Genomic DNA, 19940 nt, shown 5'->3' on the forward strand with positions numbered 1-19940 from the left:
ATGAAATGAGCAACAGAAAAAAACACATGCCTTCATAGACAATTATGAATGGCATCTATAAGTAATTGTGATAATCAACAGTGAATAAGAAAATGTAATAGCCAACATCCTATAAATTATAGCAGTTTCCTAGTTCATTAACTTGTATACGAGTACAGATTTTTTTCTCTTCACAGGTCTGTTCAATTCTGATCATGTCTCTATACTAATATACCATTACAGAGAGACATAAGCTGTGTAACGATATAAACTTAATTCTGCTAATGTGTATATTAGTAATTTCTAACAGTGAAATTAATCTGCTGCTTTTCCCATATTAGAATTGTGATACAGACCAAAGGACTGGTATGCAGAAGGTTGATAATGGGGAATCAAGTGACCTTAACAGGGTCTACAGGAGGCTCAATTGGCCCGTTGCGACTGTTAAACAATGGTGGGCAAAATGGTATGGAATGAGCTGTGGATGTAATTTATACACTGATCAGAACCTGCCCATCCTCTCATTGCAATCTCCATCAGTATTTGATTGGTTTATTTATGATACCTAGATAAATCATATTTTACAATGCAGCATAAACTCTCAATTTGCATAAACTGTATGTGAGGTCACACATGGAAATAACCTCCTTGACTACCCATGCAACATTGTACGTTCAGCTAGCACAAGTTAAAAATAGAACTTAGTAAGGCAGACATGTAGCCTAGCCTCCCCAAAGGGGAGAGAGTTACAAGAAGCAGAAAAAGCAGGTGGCCTTTCTTCCAGAATTAACAAAGATTAAAGTAACTCAAATTTGTAAGACATTTATTAGCAAAAGGCTGAAGTAGAAATATAAACCCTCCTATTATCTTACTAGGAAACACAGTCTTCTTGAGAGTGGCAGACAGGGAACTAAATTAGACTTCTTTCCAGGATGTTGTCCACGAGCACCGTAAATGTACATCTCTTGTTATATAATTTTATACAACACTGAGTTTGTGATAAACACATGGGCCTACCAATTTGCCACACAAGAAACTCAGATTCCTTTTTGTAAATGCTTACATTAATTTTGTTTTTATTTAAGCCATGAGAGTAACATGTCCGACAAAAGAAATCAGCAAAATGATCGCTCTTGATAATTTGCATTTAGCTCACTTTTCTTAAAACCAGCTTGAATTTTTTAACATTCCATGAAAATGTAATGATTATTTGATCTGAAACATAAAAACATATAAAATGTTGTATCTTAATTCTGCAAATGCTTTAAAAAATTTAATACTAACATTTGTTTCCTAATCAAAGAAATCTACTTAACCTTCATAGGGTTCAGCAGTGTTAGTTGACTGTGAAATAAAGAAGTGCTGCTGTGTCCTTGACATTAGGCAAAAATTAAAATCTGGTAAGAAAGATATAATACATACTTTTGACATTCGTCTAGAGCTAACACATGTGGATGATCATCTTCAGACATTGTTATTACTGCTTCCCGGTTGAAAGCTCCTCGACGTCTCTGGTCAACAGTGTGTCTTGTGATTGAGGATGTGGTTGAACTGGTCCAATAGAGAGTGTCCCAAGCTCTATGATAAGCAAGTCCCTCCACTGACCCAACATCTGGAAGACATGGTTACAGACAGAGCAAATAAAACTCCTTCAAACGAGACGTTTGTTTTTCTTTTTCCTTGAAGTTGATCCTGCAGAATCAGAGAGTTCAGCTATTTCAGCCTATTGACTCAGTGAATTCTTTTATCATTTCACTTGTTTATTTTTTTCGTGGAATCAAAGTCTTATTATTTTTTCATAAATTTAAATAAAAAACCATAGAGAGCAAGATCACTATTAATATCCCTGTACTATATTTGTCAATTCTAACACTCATTAAATTAATATTTTTACTACAGTGTCCCAAGATAATACATTAGAAATAACAAGCATTTATTCAAGACAGCAATAATTTAGTCACAACTTCAAACATCATGTAAGCCAAGTCTTGGGCATGTTTTCACTAATTACTTATATTATTTAGCATTATCTTTCAATGTTTTTTCTAATACAGATACGCATTACATTAACGGGGATCAAAGTGTCCTGTTGTTATTAACTGTATAGGCTCTTTTTAAACACCTGAAAAATACTGAAAAAAGACCAAGTCTGAAGGTCCCAGCATCAATACATCGTTTTAATAAGCCACAATACCACACTCTTTCATTCTACATAAAAAGCTGTGAGCTAGAAACAAAAGCAAACATTAATAAGCAGCTAAAGCATATATTTAACATCCAGAAAAGATAAATTGTATCTGATTCCAATATATAAAAGTGACAGACTGTGAGAAATAGGAGTAATTATTTCCTACCATTATTTTTGAATTACTACAGAAATGCACGTTGATTACTTCACTTATTATTTCGTCAGAAACAAATAATTTTAGACCAGAAGGTTCATGCAGCTTATTAATGAGCTACAGAAGGCAAAAAATCTAGAAATATAATAAGGATTACATTATGCTGGTTATTACAATTGACATTCAGCTTGCTGGAAGATGTAATTTTTACCATGCAATTTGTATACACAGAACAGAAAGTCCCAAAATAAGTTTGATCTCACTGAAAGTGTTAACACAATCAAAACCATGAGACAAATAAATCAAAACTATAAGACAAATAATTACTTATCAGTTTTTTATATTTCTCTTTCTAAAGCATTTGGAGATCTTCTGACTACATTTTCATGACATATCTGTAGAAAAGACTCAGTGACTTGTCTTAAAGAAGAAATAGAAAAAAAAATTAGATGACACTCCTTAAAGGGAGGTGAATATATGTAAAAAGGGTTCTCCTACTTATGAAAAAGAATTTACGAAAAAAGATATATTCAGCTCACTTACAAGTAAATCAAAAAAGTGACTGAGTTTAACTTTAAAAATGGCATTGAAGGCAACTTGAAAATTACAAAAAACTCTTCTGAACATTGCAAAGATGACCCTTTTGATAAGAATTCTGGTTTTCAAAAAGATGAATGAGTTACATGTATTCTTTCTTTGAATGCAATATTTAGTTGTCTTATTAATTTATTTTGAATTTTAAGCATCAAAAACATATTGAGATATAGCAAAGGTTTTCTTTTTTGTTTCAGAAATCACCAACTGAAATGAAAGATAATAAATTCTTTCATACATTGTGACAGAGATGTGCAAACACCTGATGAAGTATTTTAAAACCAGTTAGAACACGCCTGAATGCAGGCTTATTATCAACTATGGTTTATGCAGTTTCTGGGTATGTCTGTCTATACCATGAACTGAGAAAGTCAGTTGCTTCGTTCTTGGTTCTTGCACCCCTGAGTACCCACACCACATGCATGTTACTTCATACCAGGGCAACCTTGTGGAATGAAACAACTAATTCCTTCTGAGATGTAACCCATGTATTCTTCTGGCAAAAATTTGCTACTCTTTCTGAAAAAAAACTCTTTTGAGAGTATAAACAAGACCACATCAGGTTTTGTTCCTTTTACCTACAGAGATCTCCCAACCACTGAAATCTCCACACCTCAAACACAACTTAACTTTCTCAAACCATGCTTCAGGACATGCAAAAAACGTCCTTGACATCATAACATCAAAATATCACTCTTAGGACTGACATACGGCCAGCACACCATTTTAGTCAGCACGAGCCAGAAGAAATCCTAAAAATAGTGATAATTTCTCAGAGCCAGAGAAACACAACACAGGATTCAAAGGAAACTTGGACTGCCCAAATCATCCTAGAGGCACCAGGCCAAGCACTGCATACATGAACCACTCTACTCCTTCGTCTGGGCCCAGGGAGCACTCCCAGGGCAGAAGTCTGTACCATTTAGAGACGGGCTCTGATATACTTCTTGGTCACTTCTTGCAAATCTTCCACTAACTGTGAAACTAAAAGAAAACTTAGTAAGTGTGATAAATGTTAAAATAAAGAGCCAGGAATACAACTCTAACTTAATCTACTAATTTCCATTGAAATTATATGCTGAATCCCAATTTACCACTACTTACAATTCTCTAAACTAAAACCAACGCTTTTAGATATAATTTGGACAATGTTTTTAGATACACGTTTTAACTCTTAGGTTTCCCTGTGTGCAGTCAGGAGTTGGTCTCGATGATCCTCGTGGGTCCCTTCCAACTCGGAATATTCTGTGATTCTATTAAAAAATGACAGAAGATGTATTGACATTTTCTGACCAATTCTGCACTTTATTTGTAATGAACAAACCATCAGAGCATTTATTGCACTATTTTTACCTTTCATATCTGTGAATGTCGAGTGTTTCCTCATCTTTATTATGGAAGTTTTTAGAAAAATGAAATCAAGTCTTTGCCTTGTGGTTAAAGACATAGCCCTTAGGAGGTGAGGATTTAACTAAGATTTGCTGCAAATCATGCTCTTCATTTGAAAGATGACTATCAGAAAAAAAATTCATTTCCCTCATGTAACCTCTTGAATTTCTATCAACTTTAGCTTTGTTTCTTGTCTGAATCTGTCAAGAAATTTGAAAGCAAACTGTTTATACAACATAGTCTAAAACCCTTCTGTAGTAGACAAAAGATAATGATGTTGTTCCTGCCACAGCTAGATGTGATGAACTAAAACACAACTAGAATGATGAAAGTGGTCTTCAAATACAAGATCTATAGGTTTACTTCTAATTTCTATACTTAAGAGAACCCCATTTTTCTACAGGTATCAGAAAGTATAGCTTCACATTCTTACCAACACATCATACTGCAACTCCATATTAAGGTCTGTAAACGGTGACAGAAGAAGGTTTAACTCAACATTACTATCTATAAAATGGTAATTTCTAAATTTTTAGAAAACAGAGTCATGGAAAGTTATGCCATATATGGAGACAAACAAACATTTAGCATACAGATGAAAAATGCATCTTCCTCTTGTTTTAATAAAACATCTAAAATGTGCAGTTTTGAAAAACCTTGCCATATATACATATGTTCTGAGTGGAGCAGAACTAAAATAAAGCAATCAATAAAACATTTTATTTAAAAGAGGACAGCAGCAACAACTTTAAAAGAAAATAAAGAAAATAAGATTAAAAAGCCCAAGAAATCTCCATTTTAATGGGAATTTCAATGATTAAGACTGTGACTGAAAAGAAAAAAAAAAAAAAAAAATCTGAAAATAACCCAGCAACAGAATCAGGCTGTGAAAGCTGCCTGAAATCAAATATCTGATATCCAATTAAGGAAATGTTTTATCACAAATAAAACTTCAGGAACTGCTTGATGTATATATGCTTTTTAAGAAGAAGAGAGGGCTCCTTATTAGATGATCACACCTTTGAGTAAATTAAATATGAAACTATCAAAAGGTTCAGGTGACAAGCCTGTGGATGATAATGGTTTCATAAACACCACAAACACAAAAATTCAGAGTAAAAAAAATACGCTTTTCTTTAAAAAAACCCAAAACATTCAGAGGAATTCAATTGCCTTGATGTAAGACAAGAAAAAAAACACTAATTAAATATAAAATTGTCTGCTGCAAACACATACCAAGTGCATTTGCTTAGCTCCACCAAATGTATAAATTCTGAAGGATTTATACCAAGCACTCTCTTTTATTTGCCAATAAACTTCCAGTTTTATCACGTTCCTCATTTATGGAATTGAGAACTCCACCAATACAGAAGGGAATCATTTAATACTTTTAGAAATCTGTAAATAAGGTGGTTTTAAAGTCAATGGCATACGACTTAGAGAGTAGGTGCTAAAGCAAGCCAAGATTTAGATAAATTCTTACAACAGAAAATACAACTAACTTTGTTCTTATTAGCATGTAGTGTGAGCTGGATGAAGTACCATCAGCACACTACTCAAGCAAATCTTCAGTATAATAAGTTATCAGTGCTAATACAATACTTTTTGTTAGTTTATATTGTTTCTAGGTTAAAATAAACTTTTTGTTTTAGAGGTCAGTGAAGAATCCCAAAACTCATATAAATCCTTTTATGAATGATAAAATAGGTGCCAACTGAGGACAGAAATGGTCCTAGAAATGGTCCTCTAGCCACTTTCAGGTGGTTCCTTAAAACTAAAGCCTTCTAGCAACTTCATATTGCCAAAGACAGGACACTGGAGAAGATTCCAAAGCAACTGCACTCTAGTGTTATATCATTACTGGTTTGCACTGATATTATTTTATATTTACTTATTTCACACTTCCTTAAGGAATATTCTAGAGCACTTTTTTTTTTTAAAGTTAATTTATCATTAGATATTCAGTTACTTTAAAATATATCAGAAATAGCACTATCTGGCGCTACAATTGGGGGATTCAGTCCCAAAATCTACTGACAGGATGAAAATTAGCAATTTATTTACTCTCCGCTTCGTATTTTCACAGCATCATATAATATTCTGAATTAGTAAAGCACAAAGAAACTGGAAATGAAAAGAAACACATTTGTTTCACTGACATATTGAATTAAAACACTGATGGCATTAGATGCCTACAGCACTGATTAAATTTATTCTAGCCATGAAGCAACAGTTTATGATTTTCACATGAATAGCATACTTAAATGAAAGGAACATTAATACAATATGATATTAATATACAAATACTCACATTATTCACCTGCCACTGACATTCTGAATTAAATCAGTAATGGAGTGTATAACTGATTAAATATCTACACAAGAGAATGCAACAGCTTATGATTTACAAAGGCAATGGTAGAGTGATCACATCATTACGTTGCCAAATGCTATCTATCACTTTTACTGAACTTAACGAAGATGGATTGCATCCCACAGATGAGATGCAGCCTATAAATATTGTCATGCTGATCTTCATCTGACTTTCCCAGGGAACAGACAAGCAACAAATCAATAACTGAAGAACTCAGATTAGAGCTCCCTCATTACTGCAAACAGAAAATAAAAATACTAAAGGACATAAAGTTTAAATTACCCAATAGTTGTTGCCACTGACTTTTGGTAATGTATATACCATTTCTCAGTTTCCTAGATTTTTATTCCCTATCTTCTACTTTTAAAATTCTCTAGAAAGTTTACAGTCAAAACTTTTCCAGTTGCACCAGTTCAATTACCTTTTTCCTTTAATTTCATATTTTTAACAAATCCTTTCCTTTATCAAAGTTGTAAAGCAAGAACAACTGTCAACAGCATAATTTTAATACTGAAAAGCCATCAAAGTAATAAAATTGAACATAAACAGCACTTCAATATCAGAACTTTGGAGAAGGCTTTAATGTTCAGTACTTATCATTAAACACCTGCTTGATCTTTATTCATTCTCTGAATTGGCTTTCACAATCTACCTTTCAGGATACAGCCTGTCAATTGTTATACCAGACCGGTCAAAGGAGATGATATTGCTTTCTGTCAATCTGTTTGTGTAAGATCATGGTGATAGATAGCAGGTGGTCACCATTTGATCTGAGGTGAAAAGAATGCCTTACAAGCAATAAAGCACCCAAAGAAAAGGGTTTATGTTCACATATCTAGCTGACTGCACAGTTAGAACTTTAAATAATTCTTTACCCTTCTACGTTACTCTTCAAGTACCATAAAGCAGGAAGCCTTTTGCTAAATAAAAATTCTAAGACAATAATAAGTTGCAATAAAAAAAAAAAAAGGGCAAGATGAGGTCCATTTGTCTCAAAAATTAGAGGGTGATTTAATTTCTTAATTGCTTCCGTCAGTGACATGTAAAAGAAGGCCATCATATATTCTATTATAACAGAAATCTTAAATATCAAATACGGCATAAACAACTCTGAACAGTAATAACCAACTATTTCATTGTCCTATTTAGTCTAAGAACATTATTTTATTTTAGAGCACATGTAAAGTTTGCTAAAATTATACCATAAATCAGCAAACATCTGTATCATTTTTCTGTATCTCCAAAATATAAAACCATGCTATATGCTATTAAACATTAAAGATTATTAAACGCAATAAGACAGTATAAACAAAGGCTTTGGGTTCTTCAAGGCAACAACTAGCTTAAATTCAAGACACTATAAACATCTCCATGGATGTAACCTGTGTTGGGTTTGTGTAGCGAGGGGGGGCTACAGGGGTGGCTCCTGTGAGAAGCTGCTAGAAGCTTCCCTGGCTCCAACCCAGACTGGCCGCTGGCCAAGGCCGAGTCCATCAGCAATGGTGGTTGCACCTCTGTGATAGCATATTTAAGAAGGGGATAAAGACTCCTGAGGAGAGAGTAAGATGGAGGCGGAGGAAGAAGGAGAGCTACAGTAAAAAAAGAGGAGGAGAGGAAGAAGAAGATGAGAGAAGAAGAAGAGGAGCTCCAGTGAGGAGAGGAGTGGGATGCGAGAGGAACAACCACGCACACACCGAGGTCAGTGAAGATGGAGGAGAGGGAGGAGGTGTGCCAGAGCAGAGATTCCCCTGCAGCCCGTGGTGAGAGGGCAGGCTGTCCCCCTGCGGCCCATGGAGGTTAATGGCGGAGCAGAGATTCCCCTGCAGCCCGTGGAGGACCCCACGCTGGAGCAGGTGGCTGGGCCCAGAAAAGGCCGCGACTCTGTGGAAGAGCGCATGCTGGAGCAGTTTGCAGAGGACTGCAGTGCATGGAAAGGACTTGAGTTGAAGAAAATCATGGGGGCCTGACCCCCGTGAGAGGGACCCCACGCTGGAGCAGGGGAAGAGTGTGAGGAGCCCTACCCCTGAGGAGGAAGGAGCGGCAGAAATAACGTGTGATGAACTAACTGCAACCCCCATTCCCTGTCCCCCTGTGCCGCTGCGGGGGAGGAGGTAGAGGTATCGGGAGCAAAGCTGAGCCCAGGAAGAAGGAGGGGTGAGGGGAAGGTGTGTTTTTAAGATATGGTTCTATTTCTCATCATCCTACTCTGATTTGGTTGTTAACAAATTAAATTGGTTCATTTTTCCCCCAAAATTGAGTCTGTTTTGCCTGTGACCATAAGTGGTGAGTGATCCCTCCCTGTCCTTGTCTCGACCCACGAGTTTTTTGCTGTATTTTCTCTTCCCCATCCCGCAGGTGGGGAGGAGTGAGTGAGCGGCTGCGTGGTGCTTTGTGGCCAGCTGGACTTAAAACATGACAAACCTTATTATTCCTTCAAACTACTTTTCCAGTAGCCAGTACTGGAAAGAATGAACAGTTGTTGGGAATAATCTAAAGAGAAATAAAATCATTTTAGAATCCAGAAAAAATAACCTTTTGTTTTTGCAGAAAGTATAATACTGAAATCTCACACCTAACAAAACGTTTGGCGTCTTCCTAATGACAATCAAAAATTCAGTCTACGTGCAAATAAAAATGAAAATACAAATACTGGATAATTGCTCAAGTAACACTTCTAATACATTCAGCAAAAAGAAACTACCAGGTAAATATCTTTCTGGATTTATAACATTGCTTTAGTCTATGTCAATGAAGATATAGAAAATATTGTATGTAATTACTATATCTGTGAAATCAGTACGGTGTGAAAGACAGGCAGATGTCTAAGTAGTAGGATATCTATAGTCCATCAGTGAACGTATGAAGGTCTATACAAAATACCTAATGAGACTATTCAGAGTGGGAAACATCAAAATTTAACATGAAAAAGACCATGAACCTAACCTGCAGTTGAGGACTTTAATCATACTTCTATGAACTAATCAACCAATTGAATAGTATATAATAGATGGATGACATTTCTGTGCAATGAAGCGCGTTATATATTGATTCAATGTATCTGTGGTATACCATTGGTAAAGCCCAGTTTGGAGCTAGACAAGGCAGGTCTGCACCTTTGGGCAAAGCTGGACCTTTGAGAGCAGGTGACCTATCAACACTCTGTGAATACCCGCATGCTCACTAATATGGGGTTATAACTTATGGAGTGCTGATGATGTAAATAGGACAGAGATACTAGAAGGAAAAGCTGATCCTGAAAGGATCAATCAGCAAGTCGTACAGTGTTTCTGGAACGTTTTGTTTGTTTGTTTTTAATTTCATTACGGAGATTGACAGAAATATGTTATTCACTCTTACAAATGTTTTCAGTTATTCAGGCAGAGCTCTGTAAAAGTTGCACACCAAGAAACAGACAATTCATAGCAGCATTTCAATTTTAGATTATTTGAAAAAAAAAATTTTTTTTTGTCCCCTACCAGCACTGGTGGGTTTTCTACATTTTGCTATACAGTTTAGCTTACTTCTGGATCAAACAGATGAGCTCAGAAACCCACAATGAGAGAAGAGAAACAATGCCACTGACTTTTTGGTCATTTTTACCTGAATATACATGGAACAAGTAATCAACTCTTTAAAAAGAGGGAAAAATTACTTTGAAAACAGTAAGCTTGTTCCAGAACAATGCTTATATATGCATAAATGCTGGGTTTCTTTTTGGCTCCCAGTTAACAGCATTTAAAATACACACTAGTTAAGCCACAGTAGATAGTATCATCATAATTTGCTGTGATAATCAGCTTTTAAAAATCAAGTCTGGTTTATGTTTCTAAATACAATAAGTATTTAATTCTATGTCTACATTCTTGTATAAAAGAAAGATAATATCTTTCTTCAAAGAACGATTTAGCCCTTTTATCATGAGGGAGAAAATAACCAACAACTTTTTATGAGGAAATCTATATCTACCTCCAATTACTTTTTTTTCCCAACAATGGATATAGCCCTTCCATAGCTGTTCCCTGACAGCTTACTGAAGAAAACCACATCAACAGAGATATAAACCTGCAATATTCTGTCCTCTATTATCCTAGATATAACTTACTCCTCGATTAAGTTTAGGGACTGTCTTAGGGTCAGCCGGGAATAATGTAACAAAGGAATAATGATATTTCATATACTTAAGGAAATCTAGAGAACTCAACAAATTAGAAAAACAATAGTATTTTGTATAACTGTAAACGGTAACCCTCCCAGTATAGCTCAACATATCATTACTAGTTAACAACTGTTACAATACCATAACTTCAAAATAGTTAAAGTATTCATGTAAAAGAGGCTTTAAAAGCAGAAAGACTTTTAGAATGGAAAGCTAACATATAGAGATAGAAGTGTTTTATTAAGTTTTAAAAAAATCTCAACAATTGTCATGGAAGAATTTTTTTTCCTAATTACAAGAGCACACATTATCTTTTTATGCATTACATGCAGACTCTCAAAAAAAAAAAAATACTACTTAGTCTTACCACCTTTAAATCAATAAAAATTAGCGCTACCCTAAGACTAATAAGTCTTCTAATAAATAGGTATAATCACTCATTTTTCTTGTTACTGTTGAAGTAAAACGAAACAGTATAGAGATATGAGAAACATTAATAGCAGACTAGCCTAATAACCTAATAATATTTGCTGGATCACATTACTCTCTAGAATAAAACAAAGGAGAAATGTCGAGAGATGTTCCTCTCTATAGCTTTTTCCTGACAATTCACCAAATACAGTTTTGCATTTTATGCAACTAAGCCACAGCTGCTGATGTAAAAATTTACATCAGCAAATATTTACATCAACAAAAATTTAAGGGCAACGTGGAAAGTTGAAGCAGCCACAAACAATATTAATTCTTCATGAATAATCTCAAGTTTAATAGGCAGAAGCACCTTTCCTGAATACTGAGATTGGGAATGCTCAGGACATACTGAACTGAAAGATCAGTGTATGTCAGCTCCCGTCATGAATACATTTCAGAGTTTCAAACTAGGAACAGCTAAACAAAGCATGAAATGTGCAGAAAGACATATTTCTAGAATAACAACTGCTTAATATAAAGTTAGTAAACTTTATCCACCTATAGTTACAGTTATTTACTGAACAGCTCATAAACTTTACCCATTAATCATAATATCCAGCCACATCCAGAAACAAAATATAGTGATAAACAAGACACTTTGGTTTTCACTAACAAGGCTGTAGTTGTAATAATAAATTTTAGTTTTTAACACGTAAATGTCCTAGACTTAACAACAGCCTCTCACTTTCCCTTCTTTAAAAAGTGAAAATCACTGGACCTATATTCCAACATATACAATTATGAATCCAATTCATTTATGAAATGAAAAGCAACAATATTAAAGTATTTACTTTTAACAGATTAAAAATGTCCTTCCTGGAGAAGAAAGCTCCAAAACGAAAGGGGCCTCATACAATGTACCAAATTTAATGCTCTGTAAGAGAAATGGGAACATAAATGCCTTTTTGACAGTTAAATTGGACCCATTTAGTTAGAAAGAATAGTAGCACACATTGGAACACCTTTAAAAGATTCAGACTGTAAAAAGCCTTACAATACATCACAGGATCTGACACTTTATGTTAGCAGTGAAAAGATTTTTGCCTTCTATAAACACTAGCACCTAAAGTTCAAAACAGAAGGAGCATTTTTTCACATAACACTTCCTTTTGTGCTGTGAAAGATGTTACACTGGCAAAATGTCTCAGTGCCATCGTTTACACAGGTAGGAAAAAAGCCAGCTCATTGAGAGTATCTCATCTTAATAGTTTTTCCTCTTTCTCATTTGCTTTCTTTTGCCTTTCTTCCCCCTTTTTTTCTTCTCTCTCTTCTTTAGTCTCTAACTTCATTGGTCTTCTTTCTCGTGTTGTACCACTACACTAAACCTACGTGGATGCCGCACTGTTTTTCTACAGATACACTGAGGCGGGCTTTGGTTAATGAATACATTACCTCAAACTTCTACCTATGATAAAAAAAGGAGACTGCACTATTAGCTTAGAAACTGAGACTTAGCTTGAAAAAAAAATGCTTCCTTGCATAAACATAAGCTTTGAAACAAGGAAGGACAACCAAAAGCAGTGTCCAGAAATACTGTGAGGCAGCTTCTTCTTTCCCACTGCAAATTAGTCATCAACTAGCATGTCATCCACTGTCTAAAGCTAATCTTAATTTGCATTTTTACTGGGAGGGAAGATAGCTCACACAGATGGTTTATCAGAGAGATGGTTTAAGATGGTCTTCTCTGTTCTCAGTCGATAGAAATTTTGGACTTTTTCAGAGCTGCTGATACACAATGTCATGTTCACCAGGGAAGGAAGAAGGAAAACATGCTCCTCTGGCACTCTGCTTCTAGGCAGGCAGAGAAGGAAGGATGCTGAAGTAGAGAAGTTTAGCAGATGGTTTGCGAATTAGGGCTTAATCTTGGATATTATAGAAGAAAAACCCATATGTTTATCCCATCCAATATAATGTATTTTTGGCTTAATGGGTCAATCCACAGTGGTAATCATCTTATGTGTAATAGGAAACAAAAAGTTTAGCATACTGGTCTTCATTATTTTAATTTAATTAAGGCTCCCATTAGTTGTTTGCTCCACCAAAACCACAAAGAATCTACTTTGTGAATAATATACTATCTTTCACTGACTTTCTCTGAGTCAAACTGAGACCTCTAATTCCATGCAGAAGAAATCTCTATTCAGATCATCACATCATTAAAAATAAAGTTAACTCGCCATGTATCAGTTGACAAAACAAACAACAGTCAATGGGAGATGTGGTATGACAGGGGATAAGCATGTAATATTAAAAATCTCATATATCAAATAGATGCTTGCTTCCGTTGAAACATTTTCATTTTCAGTCGTTTCATTCTACTTTAAAATTACTTGCAGATGGAAGATAGGTCTATTTAGATCTATAAAGATTTAAAGTACTTCATATAAGTTTATCAGAGTGCCTTCAAAATGGCTTCCAGTTTAAATACTACAGAAACTGGTTCAGAAGTTTGAAATAATAGTGTTGTTCTGTCTAGAAGTGATTAACGACAAAGAAAATAAGAGTAAAATTCTCCCCTGGGCTCCCTTTGAGAGGAGAATCAAGCCTATTGTTCCAAATGAAACTGATAACCCGTAGCACTTTTGAACAAGTCAGATTTCCAAATACCTCCTTACTTAACTCTGTGCCTTTAACTGCTACTGATTTCTGTTCTTTCTTTCTGTGTACTGCTCCATTACCTCATTTTAACCTAGGTTTTCAGTAAAAAATTCTCCCAGAGAGAGTGGCAACAGTTAGAAGGTCTAGTTCTGGTAGAGCTGAACAGAAATTGTAAAGATTATTCGGAGATGGCCACCCCAATATATTGATTTAAACTCAGTGTAACTTCCATGTAAATTTGTTACCTTTTGTACCTCCTTTTGTATTTAATGCCTTCTTTCAATTTTCTACAAAGCCTACAGTCCATTGGGGGCTAAAATTAAATGAAAAACAACTTCCAAAGTGTATGTAATCTCCCTGGATCTCCTCTAGACTACCAAATGAATTAGGATTTGATTTGTCGAGGCACTGGTTCTCACAATTAAAAGCTCGAGAAAGCTTACGTGAAGTGAAAAAATACTCCTTTTTGCAGAGTGAATCCTGCACGATTCCTCAAACTGTAAGAACAGAGAAAGTATATATACATAGCATGAATTTTCCAAATATAATCCCTGTGACTGTGTTTTGTTTTACAAAGGGCTACCATTGACAATGAAAAATAGGAATGTCATGAAGGTTCTCAAACATTTCGCCTTAACAGGTTCATGAAGCTTTTACAACACAACAGGATACAAAAGTACACATATGTATAGCTAGCTTAGGTTACAGGTTAGAAGCAGAAGCAGTCTAGCCTGTGTAAAGTGAACTGCAAGGCTGATCTTTACAACTAAAAAGTGGAAGGTTACAAAGAAATTAATGGGTGGGACCCCACAGTAAGTACCTACTCATTACTTCATAGTCTGATACTTCTCAAAGAGTGTACTTAAAGCAAGAAAGACAATAAAATATAACTTTTTACACTCTTTTTGGAAGAAAAGACTGAGATCAAAACACATGATATAGATGGTAGTCATGTAACAACATATTTAAAATAGATATTGCTGCATCGATAAGTTAATTTTAAATACGTCTGCAGACTGGATTAAACTGTACGTGATGCTACAGCAATAAAGTCATGAGCAATACTGAATGGTTAGATAATTCATCACCCAAAAGAGTGTTCGTGGGAAATCACAACCAAGAACAAGGTAAATTTTTAAAAACTGGCAATCAAGAAAGATTAACCCCATAAAGTTACTTATAAAAATAAGAAAGAAAAAGTCCCTACTGACTGACCAAAGCAAATAATGCTCCTTTCATCGGCAGAGTTCAGAGATAAGAAAGAATCCACTCCAAAAACCTACGCTGCACAAAAAATAAAGGTGTTAGGGTATGGCATACTATGCACATGCTACACTGGTTTTTTTGGTGTTGTTATTGTTTCTTCCTGCTGAAGACAGAACCCTATCAGGTGCTGGGTTCTTGGCGAGTTTTGAATCTGTTTTTAGTGAACTGGAACAAGTTAGATAAAGTTGTTTATATGCTGTAAATCTACTTTCCCTGAGCCGAAAATGTGTTAGCTAATGGGTTGTTTATGAGTTGCAAATCTGTTCAGTGAGGTGAAAATTTGTCAGATAATGGGTTGTTTATGAATTCTAAATCAATATTCAGTGAGTCGGAACTATGTTAGATAATAGCTTGCGTATGGGTTGTAAATCTGTTTTCAGTGAACTGGAAACATGTTAGATAATGGGTTGTTTCTGGGTAGTAAATCTGTTCTCAGTGAGCTAAAAACATGTTAGATAATGGGTTGCACGTGAGTTGTAAATCTGTTTTTAGTGAACTGGAAACTTGTTTAATAAAGGGTTCTTTATATATCTTAACTCTGTTTTTAGTGTGCAGAAAAGTTCAATAATGTGTTAGATTTGAGTGGCATATCTGATTTCAGTGAGGTAGAAATCCATCAGCTAATGGATTCTTTATGAGCAGATCTACATTCAGCGAACTAAAAATCTGGGACAATAGTATCTTGTGTATAATGTACTCTATTTTCTCTATTTGAGTCAAATACTGAGTAAAGGTTTGCATGATTTGTAGACTTCAACTTAATGAGGTAGAAAGGGGTTGTAGAATTGTTAGAACAATCCTAGATATTTTCAATGTGGTTTTCAATCTCTTCTTAATAAAGTAAAACTGGCTACAGATGCGTACTAATAATTTTGGAGGAAAAAGATAGCAAAATGAATGTCAAAGAAGTTATTTTTTTAATCCTGCAATGAAACATTATTACTAAAATCTTTCAGCTGGATTCCATCTAATAATTTCTATGCAATCACGTATAGTTAACATGGAAATCAGAAAATTTTAGAATTTTACGTCTTCCAGTGAATGAAATCACTGGTGTCAACCAGTCTTACCACTGCTTTTTCCTTTATAGGTATCACTGTTGGTCAAATACTTCCGCTATATCAAGTAGCCTCATGAACTGTCTCCTGTTTACAGTGAGAGAAAATCATGTGCAGACTGCAGAAAGGAAGCATATGTAGTACAAAAATACCAGTTTAAAATGAATGACTCAACATAAAGAAAAGGGATTTAAAACACATGAAGGAGAACAATAAACTAACATATACTGGGATGTGATATCCCTTCTCATTTACAATGAAAAAACAACTGAAGCATTTCTAGAAAACAAACACCATAGTTCACAAATACATCCCAAGCATATACCGTAAATTTTTTGCAAGGATACAGAATTTCATCTGACATTCAATTATTCAGAGTGCTGACTCTGCTAATGAAAAATGAAATCAGGCATATTAAGATTACAAGTAGAAACACTTCCTAACAATTTCTTAAAACTATAATTCTCAGCTATGCTTTATAGAATGTCTTTAGCTCTTGTACAACAACCTATTATAAAGTAATGAGGAATACTTTATTGTTCTTTTAAAAAACCAATTTGTATCTGCATTGGTGATTCACCAGTATTTCTTTCTGCTCTTTGTTTTAAATGTAAAAATTTCCAGTGGCTTTTCCTGTAATACTTTTAATCTCTTCCTATAACACCAAAGCTAAAATAGTGCTTGTATGTCACCACTGCACATTTCTGTGAGCTGTCCGTGTCTCTTGTATAGTTAACCTCAACTCTGAATCCCTAGGTTTTAATGCTTTCCTGGGAGTAATGAGAACATCCTGACAACATTGCTTGGTTTCTCTTTACCATATCTTAATACAGATATTATTAATTCCTCTAAAATACGCACACATAAAAACTCAAAGTAAAAAAAAGGCCTTGTATCGTATTTGAAAAATGCTTTTCCATTCATTAGAGTCAATAGTTTTCATGACCACGAATACCTTCCCAGCACCACAGTGCAGAGGTACATAATGATACAATTATCCAATGTCAGTTGTAGAATAATATTTCCTCAGTTTGCAGCTGTTTAACTTTTTTCTTTTCTAAAAATATTTCCATTAACATGTAACAGCAAAGGGTGATACGTTACACATCAAATGTACTTCCATTTTTCCTAATCACTTTCTTTGGTCTTGTTATTAAACTGTTTGACCCAAACAAATAGCTAAATGTAGCAATGCCATGAGCAATGTAACATAAAACATCAGAAATTCAGATGAGAATTATCCACAACATAAGGAGCAAAAATTATACAACACTTCAGACATTTTGGAAAATAGTTACTGAAATGAACTGCAGCCTCCAAAAAACCCAGACAGTACTCAAAAATTACTCAAGGAAGAGAAGAAACACAGTAAATATATGCATGATAACTGACTACAGATGAATGAGGTTTATTGCATATTTTAGAACAATTAAATTGGAACAGAAAGGAAAGACAGCAGAAGTTTTTAGACTTTAGATTTTTGTAGCACAGATTTTTGGATGTTTAGCATTAAGGATATATTTCTTACACATTCGCATTCAGATTTTCCTTGAATTCTAATCTTACCATGATAAACCATGATAACTTTGTACATACACCTTGTATTAAAGTTATGTTAGACTATAAAGATTTCAGTGCCAGATCCTCAGAAGATTTTACTGAGGCCTCAGCTGCAAAATATGTTTTGTGTCTTGCCCTGAAGGCTTCGGTGACCATACTGGCGGCAATTCCTTGATAGCAGTGCCAAGCTTCAAGTATTCAGAAGGCTAAAAAAAATGTCAAGTTTCATACAACTCCTCCTACTAGTGTGGTGAATGAAGGCATAGTAAACATGCAAAGCTGCTGAGTAAGCCTCTACTAAAACCGAAGAATTTTGTAGGTTGGAATCTGCCTCTGATTATCACTGAGCACAAGTCACTTTTCTTGGGGTCACTACAAGAAGGGTGAGTCAACTGGACACACTGACCAGGGTCCTAATATTTTATACTGAGGAATGGTTATGTCAGCAGAGGTATCTTACAGTACTTCACCCCCACTAACTAGAAAAATAAACAACTAATAGGTTCGTGGGGTAAGGGGACTTCTTTCATTGCCAAGCATTGCACAATAAGGTTTTGTTTCAACAGTAAAGCTCCTTAAAATCACAGTAATACAAATTAAGCACCGTCATTATCACTTCTGTTTTCTAGTAATATGCTTCATGCATTGTAAGATTATTATAAAATAAATTATTTTGAAGTTGTAATTTTAAAGATAATGTTTAAATGTATCTTATAGGGATAAAATACAATAATTATGTTATATCCTTAAGTATGATAAAACTTTATTGACACTTTTACTCTATAAAGTCAAGTGATTATCAGCTTTTCACTTAATAAAGTTTATTGACATAAAATATGTATTTTGGGAAATAATTTTTTTACTTACTTTCAATTAGCACTTTTCTGCCAGCCCAGTTGTCTTTAATAACTTGTATATTTCCAAAGTGGGCATCACTGAAGAATATGCGATTCGTACCTCTTCCTTTCAGACTGTAGTCAAAAGCAAGAGCTATCACATTTTTGAAGTACTCTGGATTTTCATATGGCCTTACTGGTGAATTTAAGTTGGTTTCATCTGAAAGATGTATACTTTTTAATATTGTCCTTCCTGAGTACAAAAGGTAACCTTCATGTCTCAGGCAAGTAATTCCATCTTCTGCAATATAGCCATGTGCACAAGCACATGTTCTCCGTGCATTTCCCCGATAAAGGCAAAGTTGATGACATCCACCATTATTCTTGGCACAAACATTAGTACCTGTTAAAAAAAAAAAAAAATCTATCTTTTATAATATTACACTTAGCTAACTTAAATCAAAACATAATTCTATGTATTCTAAGAATTCTTCTCTTAAAACTGTTTCTAGAATATTCACAAGTAAAAAAAAGGCCAAAATAGTAAAGAATGTAACTTTAACCACAATGTAAAGACAATTTTAAAGAAAACAATTAATGAGCAAATATAATTCATGTCCTTTCCAATTCACAAGAGTATATATTTTATTAATAGAAAATGATAAAATGGGTTATTCCTCCATAATCAGCTGAAGACTTAGAGACCGTTTCAAGTGCTTTGAAAGATTTTTTTTTTTAAAACACCTGTTACTGGCAAAAAGTCAAACTTAGATACCATCAGAATACAGTACTGTTTTTAGACAATTTCTATCAAAATGAAAACATACATATTGACAGGTACAAAACTGTGTCAATCCAGTTCCCTGTTTTTAATAAAGACATTTCCTAACATTTTGTTCTAATTTCCTTTAGAACCTGGCTTTAAAAACTTACTCCCTGACAAATGCAAACCATTAAGAAATCATTGTCAAATTAATAACTTCAATGACTTAAACTATTGCAAGCAATATTTAAAATTACAGTAATTGTCAATAATTAGGAGCTATTTTCCTTTGTCATTTTTGGACTATGTATGAATTACTATTACAGTTAGTTTAGATAATTAAGTTTCTGTTTCTGACAGCACTTTCCATATAACAACTCAGCTCTTTCAATATAGTCATTTTCCCATTTCTGAAAGTTTTCCACATAGTGAAGGAGAAGAAAACATTTTAAATAGACCGTTTTCAGGTAGAAAACCGTAATAACTGTCAGGGACTATGTAGTGTCTGAAAGCACTGTTGATTGTATTTTTTAACTGCTACATTTCAAGCTGAA

General features: G+C 34.5%; 1 protein-coding gene across 1 annotated transcript in view; it reads right to left on the reverse strand.

The window, feature by feature from the left end:
* The window catches only part of LRP1B (LDL receptor related protein 1B), a 749866-nt gene that overhangs the window by 159591 nt on the left and 570335 nt on the right, over positions 1-19940 (reverse strand). Inside the window, exons 41-42 of the mRNA XM_050899978.1 lie at positions 18655-19026; positions 1402-1591 (exon numbers count right to left, since the gene is read on the reverse strand). Of these exons, the coding sequence (XP_050755935.1) occupies positions 1402-1591; positions 18655-19026 (562 nt within the window). The remainder of the gene's footprint in view (positions 1-1401; positions 1592-18654; positions 19027-19940) is intronic.

Source organism: Gymnogyps californianus, chromosome 7 (assembly GCF_018139145.2).
Source record: "Gymnogyps californianus isolate 813 chromosome 7, ASM1813914v2, whole genome shotgun sequence".
Classification (NCBI taxonomy): domain Eukaryota; kingdom Metazoa; phylum Chordata; class Aves; order Accipitriformes; family Cathartidae; genus Gymnogyps; species Gymnogyps californianus.